Source organism: Suricata suricatta, chromosome 10, assembly GCF_006229205.1.
Source record: "Suricata suricatta isolate VVHF042 chromosome 10, meerkat_22Aug2017_6uvM2_HiC, whole genome shotgun sequence".
Lineage (NCBI taxonomy): Eukaryota > Metazoa > Chordata > Mammalia > Carnivora > Herpestidae > Suricata > Suricata suricatta.
This window is the reverse complement of record NC_043709.1, coordinates 93,529,039-93,544,114: the sequence shown is the minus strand read 5'-3', so window position 1 is coordinate 93,544,114 and position 15,076 is coordinate 93,529,039. Positions and strand designations below refer to the sequence as shown.

At 36.7% G+C, this 15,076-nt stretch overlaps 1 protein-coding gene across 1 annotated transcript in view; it reads right to left on the bottom strand.

The window, feature by feature from the left end:
* Positions 1-15,076, bottom strand: part of LRP6 (LDL receptor related protein 6) — a 155,766-nt gene that overhangs the window by 39,592 nt on the left and 101,098 nt on the right. Inside the window, exons 8-10 of the mRNA XM_029953317.1 lie at positions 3,386-3,602; positions 2,349-2,638; positions 439-665 (exon numbers count right to left, since the gene is read on the bottom strand). Of these exons, the coding sequence (XP_029809177.1) occupies positions 439-665; positions 2,349-2,638; positions 3,386-3,602 (734 nt within the window). The remainder of the gene's footprint in view (positions 1-438; positions 666-2,348; positions 2,639-3,385; positions 3,603-15,076) is intronic.

The window sequence follows — 15,076 nt, the reverse complement described above, 5'->3', positions numbered from 1 at the left end:
ATCAAACTAATTGTCCACTTTGAATTAATGAATAGTCTAAAATAGAGCTTTTTAAAATGCAGCTAATTCTTAGTACGCAGCATTATTTCAGTGGGTTTTGGAATCTGGTTTAACTTGAGAGACGGTGCAAGCAAATGCAAACTTGATACCCTTATAAAGGCTGTGTATTAGCAGACATATATGACTGGTAATATTTAATTACTAATCTATCTCACCAATCTTCCTTTACCTAATTTTAATAATGACAAAAGTAAAACACAGCTAATAATTAGTACTAAATCAGTGAAGTCTCAACTAATGGGTTTTAAAATAAAGCCTACCTATAGTTTAGTTATCAGATTCCTAGTAAGCATTATTTAAGACATCAGAAACACAATAATCCATAACTAGCCTATGGGCAATACAGTTGCAATGAATGCATCCATAAAAGCTGTTTACCCTTCAGCAGGGTCCAACGCAAGAGCTCTGGGACTATCTAGGTCTTTCCACACCAAAACTTGTCGGTGCTGCCCATCCAACTTTGACACCTCGATTCGATTCGTTCCTGTGTCTGCCCAGTACAAGTTCTTCCCAAGCCAGTCTACTGCCATGCCTTCTGGATAATCTAAGCCGAATTCTACCACGTGCTCCAGTGCACTGCCATTCATAAAGGCTCTGCTGATGGTCTGCAAGAATAAGAGTAACAACAAAATCACATGGCTTAAGTAAAAAACACTATCCAGAAAGCAGAGCTTTGGTTTTCATTGGGTGGGAGTATACAGAAGCAAAGTTTCTTAATACAATTCACATATTTTACTAAGCACAGAAAAAGCCTGATGTCAATCTCTAATAACTGCAACTGTGACCTCAAGTTTTAGTATCAAGCCAAAAGAAATTTTTATAACTCTGAAGGACCAAAAATTTATTCTAGTAAGACAGTGGATTGACTTTGCTTTTATTTTATTTTATTTTTTACGGAGTGTGAGCGGGAAAGGGGCAGAGAGAAGGAGATACAGAATCCAAAGCAGGCTTCAGGCTCTTAGCAAGAGCTCAGCACAGAGCCTGACGCGGGGCTTGAATCCATGGCTGTGAGATCATGACCGAGCCAAAGTCGGACACTTAACTGACTGAGCCACCCAGGTGCCCGGACTTTGCTTTTAAAATCTATTAGTTACCAAGTGGGAAAAAAATGACCAGAATGCTGTCGACTCCTAACTGGTAGTCAACTTCCTGAAGGTTCCTCAGAGTATGCCATGTTATTGTGTCAATCTGAAAAGATCTCAACAACCTTATAAATCATAAGGTGTTTATAACCATTATCAGATCATTACCACTGTAGCTCTGAGTTCCCAAAATTTCAAATCACAATTCAAGCCATTAATAATGGCTGCTACTCCTTGGCAACCACTACCTTAAGTACCTTGTGTACACATATTTTCTCATTTAATACTCAAAATAGCCCTGCAAGAGAGGCATTATCCCCATTTTCAAGATGAGGAAACTTAGAAGGCCATACAAGCCAAAATATACTTATTTTACTTCATTTATTCATTCCCTTAGTAGATTTTATTGAATACCATTAGAATCCAACTCTGGCTCCAATACCTCATAATTTTTGCACATTATACAAATTTTATACAACTTATCTAAAATAAACCCAAAACAATCTAGAAGAAGGAAACTCTCCAGATTTTCTGTTCAGGAGTTCCTCTCTCTTAGTGACTCAGTATTGCTTTTCAATATTTATTTTAGGAAAAGAAAATAAAGGTATATTCTAACTCATAATTGGCATTTTTTACCTCAGCCAGACTACAAAATTTTGTTTAAAATAAGAGTCAAGTCTCTATAAGCAATTTATATGGGACCTCAATTGTTTACTCTTTAACTGTACAAAATATCACTCATCATCCTCCAATGGAATAAAACAGAGGAAGATTTTGTTGCAGATTTAGAACACCCAAGCAAAATATCTTGTGTTTTTAAAAAGCCCTTAATTAAACACTGAATAAACGTTCTCCTTGATTTCCTTTAAAAAGTTAAGGGCCTTTTTTGAATTCTATCTATCAAACAACAAGAGAGAATGATCATAGCATGAGGACAGAAAGTTTAGAAGCTCTCCCTTTTAGTCTTCGGTTTTAACATTCCAATTCTTTGGGGCGCCTGGGTGGCTCAGTCGGTTAAGTGTCTGGCTTCGGTTCAGGTCATGATCTCACGGTTCTGAGCCCCACATCGGGCTCTCTGCTGACAGCTAGCTCAGAGCCTGGAGCCTGCTTCAGATTCTGTATCTCCCTCTCTCTCTCTGACCCTCCCCTGCTCACACTGTTTCTATCTCTCAAAAAAAAATTAATATTCCAATTCTTTTGGCTAACCTTGAGTGATATATCAGTCCAATAAATCCGGTTGTCTGTCACATCAAAATCCAGAGCAGAAGCTTCTTTGACACCAGTGAGAGGAATGGCCACATTATTATTGTTAGTTTCCAAAGAAATTCGCCTGATATCCGCTCTCCGTGAAAACAAAAGGAAAGCCTCTGGGACAATGCAAGTCTTCATGTCACTGATGAGTTCAAAGCCAATGGGGCAGGCACAACGAAGGCCCTGTGGCCTATAGAGGCAAAGATGGCTACATCCCCCATTTTCCTCTGCGCAAGGGTTGGAACCTAAAAGATACATTAATTATAAAAGGGCACAGAAGGACACACACATTGACACAATCAATGTATTTTCGCTTTAAAATGACCAGGTGTGTGGTTCACAAAGACCTATGATTATATCTGCTCCCAAATACAGTTTCAATCCTAATCTCATATATGAATACTGTGAGGATTAATAGGGAATAAAAAGGCAGGTGCAGTGGCACAGGCCTGTAGTCCCACTACCCAGGAGGCTGAGGCAGAGGTAACGCTTGAGCCCAGGAGTTCTGAGTTGTAGTGTATGCACTTTGTGAGGCCGGCTGTCCACACTACTTAGCCTCAATGTAGCGCCCTCCTGGGAACGGGATACCACCAGACTACCTAAGGACTGTGCATTGGCCCAAGTCGGAAATGGGAAAGGTCAAAACTCCCTGCTGATCAACTGGAAATAAAGGTATGCAAATACTTTCTTTTGTACCCATAGTAAGCTTTAAAATAAGTTACGTTATTCATACAATAGGGCAGAATTCTTTTAATGAAGCAGGTGTGTGTGTGTATGTATATTTAGACCTTCAAGTCAAACTATGTAGCCAGAGTACTAAGCCAACATTTAAGAGGGCCATTCCTTGTTAAAAAAAAAAAAAAAAAGAATTAACAGATGATTTCTATATTCCCTCAAAACATAAACAATTTACACTGCTGCTTTATAAGCCACTATCTGTACCTTTTCTCATTCTTGGTGTCCATCTCTGAAGGAATTTCTGAATTACTTACCAATGATTCGGTGAACATTTGTGGCCTTTAGGCCCATGAGGTCAGGAAGCTGATCTATGATGATCTCCCTCTCTGCACTTCGTTTGTGTACTCTTTCGATGCTACGCCTCTGCCAGTCAGTCCAGTAAACATAGTCACCCAACAGAGTGAACCCGAATATGTGAGGGATCTTGTCTTCCACCAGTACTCGTCTCCCAGCGCCATCGATATCCATAACCTTCAAGTTAAAGTTTAAAGACAAGAGGAAAAGATGCGTACTTATTCATCAAATGTATATAAAATGACAAATCCAACTGCCGGCTGTATCAAAATTGAAAAGTGTCATTTAGTTATTTTTATTACAATGCTTTCACAAAATGACAACATGCTTCTTTAACAAGAATGACATCAAATACTCAGTATAAGCTCATATTTTACCTCCATTTCTCCATCTCTTATTACCCTTCCTTCTAAAACTTCTGGAAGTATTAGCTTTAGTATGTATCTTTTTATTAAGTGACTGTAAAAATTAAAAATACAATATCATTACCTTAAATTTGCTTGTACATTTGTTTTTATATGATGTACCTTCATACACATTATTTTATTACATATCTTGTTTTAGAACATAGTTTATTTTTCTTGAGAGTTTTGTCTGGTTTACATCTATTAGGAAACTGAGATTCATATAAGATTACACAGTTGAAAACATAGATAATGTCTTGTTTAGGTTTCCTTCCATTTATTATGTTTTTGTATTTTATGGTTTTTGTTTGAAAATTTTTGAAAGCCCAAGATAAAAGGGCTTTCAAAACATCTCTCAGTCTCCTAATATTATAATTACAAATGTATCCAGAGATTACAACACTCTCTGTAACTACGTTTCCAGTAACTAGGATGTACCTACCATCTCCAACTACCCCAATTTAACAGCATTAAATTCATTCTGACACTCTCATAAACTCAGCAATTTCCGTACAAGTGGCAAGGCATCTTTTCTGTCCCTGCATTCTAGCAACATGTACTAATCTTCTGTTCTGAAAGACGGAGTCAGTCTTCTAAACCACCAACTTGGAAGTCCCCAAGTGAAACGATTTCTACCATTCAAGTGGTCTGTGTGCCAGGCAAACAGGACTTCAGAAATGTTATTCTGGTACTAAAATTGTGCACATGCAAACAGTATCTGCCCCTACCCTCCTACAAACAGTATGATGATTTATGCAAGTATTACATTTTTTATCCATAAAATCAGTAGAAAATAGTCCATATAAGTCAATACTGTGATTGCCTAAACGGAATGACAACCAGATGTTATCTTTATCTCTCCTCTCTTAAATTTAAAAATTCTTGCTGACCTTCCAAGAACAGGCAAACCTTGAAAACAAAGTACTTAAAAAACTGAGTGAGCAAAACTGTGCTATATCCTTGTATTTTCATGGAAAAATATCAATAAATATTTCATTTATATCTGACAGAAGAGATTATAACTGAATGTTTATCTATTAATATCAGATACAAGACTTCCAGTAAGCCAACTGTATAAATCTTTGTTTAAACACAGTATTATTAAAACATAGCTTATTTTTTTAATGTTTACTTTTGAGAGAGAGTGAGAGAGGGATAGAGAGAGAGAGAGAGAGGGAGGTGCAGAGTGCAAGCAGGGGAGGAGCACAGACACAGGGAGACACAGAATGCAAAGCAGGTTCCAGACTTGGAGCTGTCAGCACAGAACTTGATGCAGAGCTCAAACTCACAAACTGTGAGATCGTGACCTGAGCTGAAGTCAAACACTAAACTGACTAAGCCACCCAGATGCCCCAAAAACACATAGTTTAAAATACTATTCCAAATTCCTACATTTAAATTCTGTTTAAAGTTAATAATTTCTCCTTAATTTGAGACATGACTCTTGACATTTTACATTCATATTTTCTTGTAACAGATCATTCCCGGATATATTTTATGATGTTTATGTTATATTTTAAAATTACTTTGGTAATGTTTAAAAACAAATGGTCTAAGCAGAGGAAAAGGGTCAATATTTGTTTACATAGCTAACTAGAATGCAGGAACCTAATTCATCCATTTACATGCCTGCCACACCGGCTACTAAAGAGTCTGACAAAGAACTCAATAAATATTTGTTAAATAATTTTTAAAAGGAGATAGGTTTCCTAAGACACTCACTCAAGAAACCTTCCTAAAAATGGAAATGAAAATTTATGTAACCATTATTATCCTTAGATCCTACAGCTTAGCCATTTGAATGAAAGGTATTCTTGCCCAAAATTTAAATCCATGTAAAAATTTTAAATCCATGTAAAAATTTTAAATCCATGTAAGAAAAAATTCCACACTATTCCCTCCCTACTTGTGGAGAATGGATACACTCCTAAGCCCTCCTAAAAGCAGAGCTCTAAGAATTTCTGGCCCCACTATATACTGCCTGGAAACTGTGATTAGAGTGAAAAATCTTCCCTTTATAAGACATATAACAGATACATCCTAATTTTAGGTAGGGAAAGTTTATTTTTTTAAAACTCTGTACCTTTATCTTCCCACCATCCTAATACAGAGATTACCTCTGGACTCCAGCATCTTCTTCTACCCCCTGAAGAGAACTTCCTTCCAGTTATTTCCTTTCTTCTCAAGGATCTTCAGTATCTCCCTCTTTATAAGGTCCTTTTTTTCTGCCTTTATCACAACACAATTTCTCCCAACTTAGACACTGTTCAAAAGTTGAATGATTTTATTTTTACTGCCATATTCTTCGAATATGATCTGTAACAGCTGCCTCCACCTCTTATAATTAATTCCCTCCCTCTTTTAACGTCCAATCTCTGACTCAGGTGAAATAAGTCTACTAAAAATGGTCAGGGACTACCTTCTTGCTTTTCTCAGTTCCTGTGCTTTTCTTTTCTTTTTTTTCTTTTAAACATTTGATACTCTTTTTTGTAACATTTTATTTATTTCTGAGACAGGGAGAAACAGATCATGGGCAGGCGATGGGGAGAGAGGGACACATAGAATAGGAAGCAGGCTCTGGGCTCTGAGCTGCCAGCACAGAGCCCGACGTGGGGCTCAAACCCACGAACTGTGAGATCATGGCCTGAGCCAAAGTCAGATGCTTAACCGTCTGAGCCACCCAGGCGCTCTAACATTTGATACTCTTAACCACCCACTGAAACTATACACTGGATTTTCGTGGCACACTATGACCTTTTCCCTTTTCCTATAGCCAGAATGGCTTTTTATCTCTTCATTTTACTGATTCTCCCTTCCTTTTTCAGACCTGGCTGGATATTTTCCAAGGTTTCCAGAGTTCTCCTCTCCAAACCACCTTTTTGTTTTTAATTTTTTTTCATGTCTTTCTTTTATTTTGAGAGAGAGAGACACACACAGAATCTGAAGCAGGCTCCAGGCTCTGGGCTGTCAGCACAGAGGCTGATGCGGGGCTCGAACCCATGGACTGTGAGATCATGACCTGAGCCAAAGTCAGATGCTTAACCGACTGAGCTACCCAGGCGCTCCTGCAAACCACCTTTTAAAGCCCATCAAATCTTATAGCTTCTACTATTATCTTATGTAAAAACAAAGAAATAAAGAATAAATATGGAAAGTTCTAGTCTAAGGTCTCATCAGTTTCTACTGCAGTATTTCCAACTGCATCTCCTGGAAGATGTACTGCTATGTCATTTGCAATGTCATATACTTAACAGTGAACTTAAGTTCTCTTGTTAGGAAGAGTTCACAATCCAATCAGAGTTTCCAATACACAGTGCTAAATAGTATGCACTGTACCACTCTAAAATACTACTTTCTCACAAATTTATATCTGTTTTGATTTTCTTCCTAGTTTCAGTATTATCTTAAATCAATTACTCTGCATTATCTTACACTTAACAAACTAACACTAATTTTGCTGTGCTATGCCCAAATACTGACCTTCCTATTAAAATCTGTTGGCTCATCTAAAGGCACACACTAAATGCCTAATATTGAACTTCTTTATAAAAATGAAATTTACGGGTGCCTGGTGGTTTAGTTGGTTAAGCATCTGACTTCGGCTCAGGTCATGATCTCCCAGTGGTTCATGAGTTCAGCCGGTGTCGGGCTCACTGCTGTAAGCCCAGAGCCCACTTCCGTTCCTCTCTCTCCCTTTCTCTCTGCCCTTCCACTGCTCATGCTCCCTCTCCCTCTCTCTCAAAAATAAATAAGCATTGAAAAATGTTGGGTCAGCCTGCAACATTTCTGTGCATTCTAATAAATGAACAACTTAAAAGATGGCTGCGGAAGTTTGCATTTGGATAACAGGCAAAGAGTGAAAGTGAATATCACAGTGAGAAAAGTAACAAAATCACAATCCCAAAAGATGTTTTTAGTTTACACAATTAAGCATCTTCTACTTAGCGATTACTCTCCATTCCACTCTCTAAAAATCTCTCATGATTGGCAAACAATGTTCTGGTACAACTAGATTTCAAATATAAGTTCTATTACTCACTGGGTACCCTTAGGCAATGTCTCACAAGTAAAACAGGAAGAGAATTTATATCACTGGATTATTTAAGGATTAAAGAAAATAATGTTAAATATATAGCACAGAATCAGATGTGTAGATGCTCTGCAGATGTTGGTTCTTGCCCTTTAAAATTATTTTAATAAAATCCTTTACTCCCTCTTAGTAAATAGCTCTATTTAAATGGCTGGAATTGATTTATTAAAATGTAGTGCTTCAAAATAAAAACTGATACATTAATATAAAAGAATATGTGGAAATAGAAGACCAAAACAACCACACACTGTTTAACTGAAGAATAAAAACAATTTCTACATCCTGGCAACTAGTGGAAAACTACAGGGCTGCAGCCTTATTCCCATTTCCAACCCCCAATTTATATTGTTTGCTTATGCTACTTAGATGTACATTAACTAAACTAGCAGATAAAAAGGAGCAAATAGTTTGATAGTTCGATCACATGTATTTTGCTCCACCCCTGTCCCATCCCCAAATCAAACATTAACAAACATACCTAATGAGTGCAAATTGCTGTGAAAGACACAGATGAAAGATGAATGCTAAGAAATTTATACCAGGGCCTCTTCTAGCTAAGGGATTACAATTTAGTTGAGGAGGTAAACTATAGTCACATTAAAACCATACACATATGCCCCTCTCTGGCCTATATCTTTTCAGGAAAAGGTGGAAATAGTAGGAGCTCAAATCCATCTTGAAGAATTAGGAGAATTTTGACAAAGGGAAAGAGAAAAGGATTTTTTTCAGAATAAAAGAAATAACACACAGTCAGGGATGCCCTGTGTGACTGACTCTGAAACAAATGTTTTGAGGCAGAAAGAACACAAAAGGGACTCAAAGGAGACATTAGATACCATCCTACAGCAAGTATGAAATTTCAGGATGAGACCAACAGAAAACAAGACATCTCTAAGAGCACTTTAAAGGAGAGTGACATGACAAAATTCTGTTTCAAGAGGCCATACCTCTGTCATTGTGTTCAGACTGTGCAAAAAAATAATCATCTCAAATACAAAAATACGGTCAATAAAATATTTTCAATTAGTGTGGTATGGTAATAGAGGTCCAAATCCCTTATCTGAAAGTCTTAGGGCCAGCCACATTTCAGACTTTAAATTCAATGTGAAATTTAGAAAAGTGAACAAAACACCCATGGCATCTCACCTCCACCCAGCTCCTGGGAGCACTTGGTTGCCAAACATATTAATATTTTTGCAGCAAAATACATACATATTCCCACAAAAAAAGGATAAATAAAGACTATGGATAGTTTCACATTGCTTCAAGTCAGGTTTTCCACCAAAGGAATTAATGGAAATAATTTGGTTTTGAGAGCTTTTTCGACTTCTAAATTACATAAAAGCAGATATAGATTAGAAATGCTTTGGTCTAGGCCCTTGTCAAAATTGGTGTTTGGATCAGTGTTAAGTGCGAGCCAGGGTTTTGGGAAGTGGAAAAAAGGAGCAAAGAACATATTAAAAATAAAAGGCTTTTTAGCAACGTCTGTCAGAACAACAAATGGTAATGAAGGTCTTAGAAAGATCTTTAGATTAGCACAGTGGCCAGGGACTCAAATACAATTCCCTAAAAGCCACAACTAAGGATTTTGTAGCTTTACCCACTAGAGCATTAGTCCCTTTCAGCTAATCCTTTTTCTTTTCACTTTAAAAGCAAAACCAGAAGTTTGGGGGGGTTTTTTGGCGGGGTTATCAGGGAAGAAGGTAAGTAAAGTGCACATTAAAGCTAGATATGTCACATGTATTTCCACCTAAACCATGTAATTAAGATGTGCTAAAGATTTTTAAACAAAATTTTAATTGTAGTTTTTTGGGGGTTTTTTTTGAGAGAGAGAGACAGAGCATGAGCAGGGGGAGGGGCAGAGAGAGAGAGAAAGATACAGAATCGGAAGCAGGCTCTAGGCTCTGAGCTGTTAACACAGAGCCTGACGCGGCTCGAACTCACAAACCACAAGATCTGTGACCTGAGCTGAAGCCAGACACTAACTGACTGAGCTACTCTAAAATTCCTCAACGAAATTTTAGAAGCCCATTGTTTCCCTTAATTGCCTATCTTCCTTGTAGTTTTCACCAGAGGGCTGGGTCTAAAATAGTGCTGCCCAAGGGAAATATTTAAGCCCCACAGGTGAATCATACATTATAATTTTAAATTTCTAGTAGCCAGATTTTAAAAAGTAAAAACAAACAGGTAAAGTTAACTTTAATAGTGTATTTTACCTAATCCAATATATCTAAAGTATTTTTACTCCAACACGTAATCAAAACTTAAAAATTTACTACTGAGGGGCACCTGAGTGGCTCAGTTGGTTAATGTCCGACTTTAGCTCAGGTCATTATCTCATGGTTCCAGCCCATGTTAGGCTTGGTACTGACAGCTCAGACCCTGGAGCTACTTTAGATTCAGTGTCTCCTCACCCCCACCGGAGCCCTCTCTCTGCCCCTCCCCCACTCACATTCTGTCTCAAAAATAAACATTTAAAAATATTTTTAATTTATTAACGTGACTTACGGGTTATTTCATAGTAGGTCATCTTAGTATGTATTTAACACTTCAAGTATAGAAGATACTTGAAGTTAGAGTAGCCACAAATAGAGTAGCCATATGTGACCACTAGCTACCATAATGGACTGCACAGGATTAGAATTTCATGGTGGTGGCTATACAGCCTACAACAAACTTAATTTACTCCTTTTTTAGATTACATCACTGTCCCCTCTTACACCCACCTATGACAAGGGTGCCCTATATCCTTCAGGCTCAGTAAAGCCACAAACAATGAAATGTCTTCCATTAGGTCTTTACTTCCTCTTCAGCTATACTATACTTAATCCTAACACAGGTTAAAATTATTCAAAAAATTATTTCTGATGAAAAAATTTAATATAATTCTAATCCCCCCCAACTTTGATCACATTTGCAAGTTCACATTTTAAAGGACTGAGACTTGGAAGAGCAAGGACAAAGGCCTGATTCTTTCATTTCCTTTAGGTTATCCCAACATTTAAGTATTAAAACTAAATTATATTAATAAGATAGTTCATATCTGCCATCTCCTTCACTCTCCCCCTAAGAGTATTCTAGATTTACCACCTATTAATAATAATGGTTAAAGATGGCAGTTCATAAGAGTATTTTATGTCTGACATTTTTCATAATTTAAAAAAAAAGGGGAGGAAAGATAAGGTGCAAGTCCAAAGACACTTATATAATAATAGTTGTCATTAATAAATGCTATCACCACTTTTGTTGCTGATACGATGTGGAAAGCAATTATAAGAATCCTCTGAAGAGATGAAGGGATCAACAGCTTAAACAAAATCTGACTGTCTAACGAACCATATATTTCCCTTCATACAGAATCCAATGATTACTTTCTAAAATCGGTTTCTTTCCATTATGTTTGTGGAGGTGGCACTCCATTAGAAAATGACATCTCCCCTAAATCCTGCTCTTTTACCAGCTACGCAATCTCTACTGGACAGAAAGAAGCAGCACAGTGAAACAAGAACACACCACTTTGTCTCAAAGAACATCACTATTATATTTCTCATACCCAACAATTAACAGTTTGGGGCAGGTTACTAGGTTTGTAAATATGGTTTTAAGCTTCTTATGTTTAAAATAACAACACAAATCCTGGTTAAAGCCTGCTTGTACATTCTGAACCCAGAACAAATGAACCATTTTAAATGATTCCAAAAGATTACCCTTATGCTTTCAAAGTGGAGCCAACACTAATTAAATCTTCTGGCAACTCAGGACGGCGTGCTTCACTGTATTACCTCAGAGTGGTTTAATTAGTTACAGTGAAATTGGGCTTCTGTCACTTCTAAAATCTACCTCCAAATCTGAACCAGAGTCTCCAGTGGTTTCAACTGCTTCAACCACATTGTGGTAGGGATTTAACTATTCTGAGGCATGCCCAAATATTACAAACCACAATGAGAATATAGACTACAACAGGAAACAGATGTGGGTTAACCAGAATAGCTCCACAGAAAGGAGGTAATAGCAAACCTTCTATAGGTATCACATCAGCTTTTTTGAGCAGTTTCATCAGCTTATTAAATGTCAAGACCGGATTACCCATGAAATTTGGGAACACAGCCAGTCTACTACCAAAGTTGTTGCTATGCAGCTCCACTTGACTAGACACTTCAAGAGATAGATGACAATAGGACAACCAGGCACCCATCATAAAATGAGCTAGAGTGGGAACATTATGACCTCCTAAAACAGAAACTTAAATTAGGTTCACAATGAACCATTCCTCTTCTAATGTTCTAGCCAATGTCCAAGACAAGTAGTGAATTAAAATTTATATATAAAGAGACCATATTCCTCATTGGAGGTTCACTGATAATAGGATATAAAATAGAATTTCACAGAGGTGGTATTTTAAAAAATGGAATATATACCCATGGAAATAACAGTTCAATCATGCAGAAGCTTGTTGGGGTGACAAGAGTAATGCTTTGAAATCTAATAGGAGAAATAAAGAGACACCATGTACCTGTGTAAAAGAGGGTAAGGGCAATTACAGTGTTGCATTTAAAGCCTTTTAACCTAGTTTAAGATTTACTATGTCTCAGTAAATACAAGTGATTTTTAAGGTGAAAAGAGAAAATATCATAGTTTCATTACGTAGTTTTATTTCTTCAAGGAGTCATGCTTAGTATATTAAACATTTGCAGTTAGTATGCTCTTTCACCAATAAAGAATTGCTACTGTGGCCAAAGCTTTCTAAAACCAAAATTACTCAGGAAAACTAGAAAATTGAGAACAGATTTTCAGTTGAATGCATTATTATGATCAACACACCACCACCTTGGCCAATTATACTCAATTGCTTCATGAGACATTTCTGAGAGCCCCACTGTCCTAGGGCCTTCAAAAAACCCTAATGCAGAAAACAGTAGCCTGTTAACAAAAGAAAACCACTCTATTTCCTCTCATTCTTTTTAAGCACAACTAAAATAAATTCTATTTGGAGTCTGAGTAGAAATAACAATTATTACTGAGTAATAAAATTACAACAATTTTATTACTGAGACAAATTACTCCAGTATCAATGAGCATGCCTTATGTACAGATATTGTTTAATTCATTTTAATTTTTTAAAGTTTTTTTTTTTAAGTAAACTTTACACCCAACATGGAGCTCGAACTCATGACCCTGAGATCAAGAGTTGCATGCTCTTCCAACTGAGCCAGCCAGGCGCCTCCCTAGATATTGGTTTTTAAATACTATTCTTCATTAAAAAGAACCATGGCTCCTTGGAATAACAGTTGATTTCAGGACTGAGCCAAGGGAAATATAAGCTGAATATACTGTTGTTCCAAAAGGCCTTAAAATAATGGGGGTTCTTGAAAAATTAAAAATAGAATCACCATATGATCTAGCAATCCCACTCCTGGGTATCTATCTCAAAGAACTGAAACTAGACTCTCAGAGATGTCTGCACATCCATGTTCACTGCAGCGTTATTCAAAACAGCCAAAAGGCTGAACCAACCTGAATAGTCACTGATGTATGAATGGATGAAGAAAATGTGGTGCCTACATAAAATATCATTCAGCTTTCAAAAAGAAGGGAATCCTGTTATATGCTACAAAACAGATGAACTGTGAGGACATTATGGTAAGTGAAATAAGCCAGCAACAGCAAGACAATAGTGTATTATTCCACTTACTCCACTAGATGATTCCACTTCAGGTATCTAAAGAAGTCAAACTCTTAAAGAAAGCAAGTAAAACAGTGGTGGCAGGGGGAGGGGGTAAAAGGAAGTTGTTAGAGATCTTGTTGTACAACAATGTGCATATATAGTTAACACTACCATACTCTCTGCTTAAAAATGGTTAAGATGGTAGGGGCTCCTGGGTGGCTCAATCGGTTGAGCATCTGACTGAGGCTCAGGTCATGATCTCACAGTTTGTGGGTTCAAGTCCCACGTTGGGCTCCGTGCTGACAGCTCAGAGCCTGGAGCCTGCTTCAGATTCTGTGTCTCCCCCTCTCCTCCCCTCCCCTACTATGTTTCTTTCTCAGTAATAAACATAAAAAAAATTTTTTTAATGGTTAAGATGATAGGTTTTATATAAATTGTTTTTTTAACCACAATTCAAAAAAAAAGATAGAGGCTCATGAAAAGGACACAGAAATCAGCTTGAAGGTGCTCCTAATGCCAATTCTGGGATTTCTGCAACAATTTAATAACAATAATGAAAAATAACCTTTTAATATTCTATAATTTTACGGAGTAAAATAAATATCCATGATTCCATACTAATATATATACATATAACATATATGTATATAATACATATATATAATAATAGGAGAGAACAGCTCTTCCTTACAAAAGAATTTCAATTAATAAATATAACAGAAATAATGGAAATTGCATCAATGTTAATTTCATGGTATTGATAATTGTTCTAGTATTATGTAAAATTAAACTGGGTAAAAGATATAACATACTTTCTGTAAGTCTGAAATTATTTCAAAATGAACAGTCTAAAAGAGAGGCAACACAGCACAACATAAAAAGTACTATATTAGGAAATTGTAATTCCATCTTTTTTCTAAATACAAAATTATATGAGCTTGGGCAAATAAAAGAAGCTAACTAAGCAAAAAGCACCCAAGAATGTTGAATATTAGGAAGAGAAACCCGGGACACAAAGAACAAATGTTTGTGTGAGCACTGTATCTAGAAAACAGCTAATTTTATGAAAACTAAAAAGGTTTCTTTTATGCAAAAACAACTTTGCAAGCCCATGAAACATTGTTTACTTACTGTCTTTAGCCTAATGAAATTTATTGTGGCACAGAAGGTTTTTTTTCATATTTCAAGAATAACACAAAAGCTAAAATATAAAAGCAATTTTATAAATCTCAACCAAATATAAAAGCCAAGTCATTGTCAATCCAAAATAAAAAATAAATGAACAAAATCAAAAAAAGTCTGAATAGGGGCGATATTAATTGCATAAAGCTTCTAAAACTTTTTTTTTTAATGTTTTATTTATTTTGATACAAAGAGAGAGCATGAGAGGGGGAGGGGCAGAGAGAGAGAAGGAAACACAGAACCGGAAGCAGGCTCCAGGCTCTGAGCTAGCTGACAGCACAGAGCCTGATGCGGGGCTCGAACCCACAAA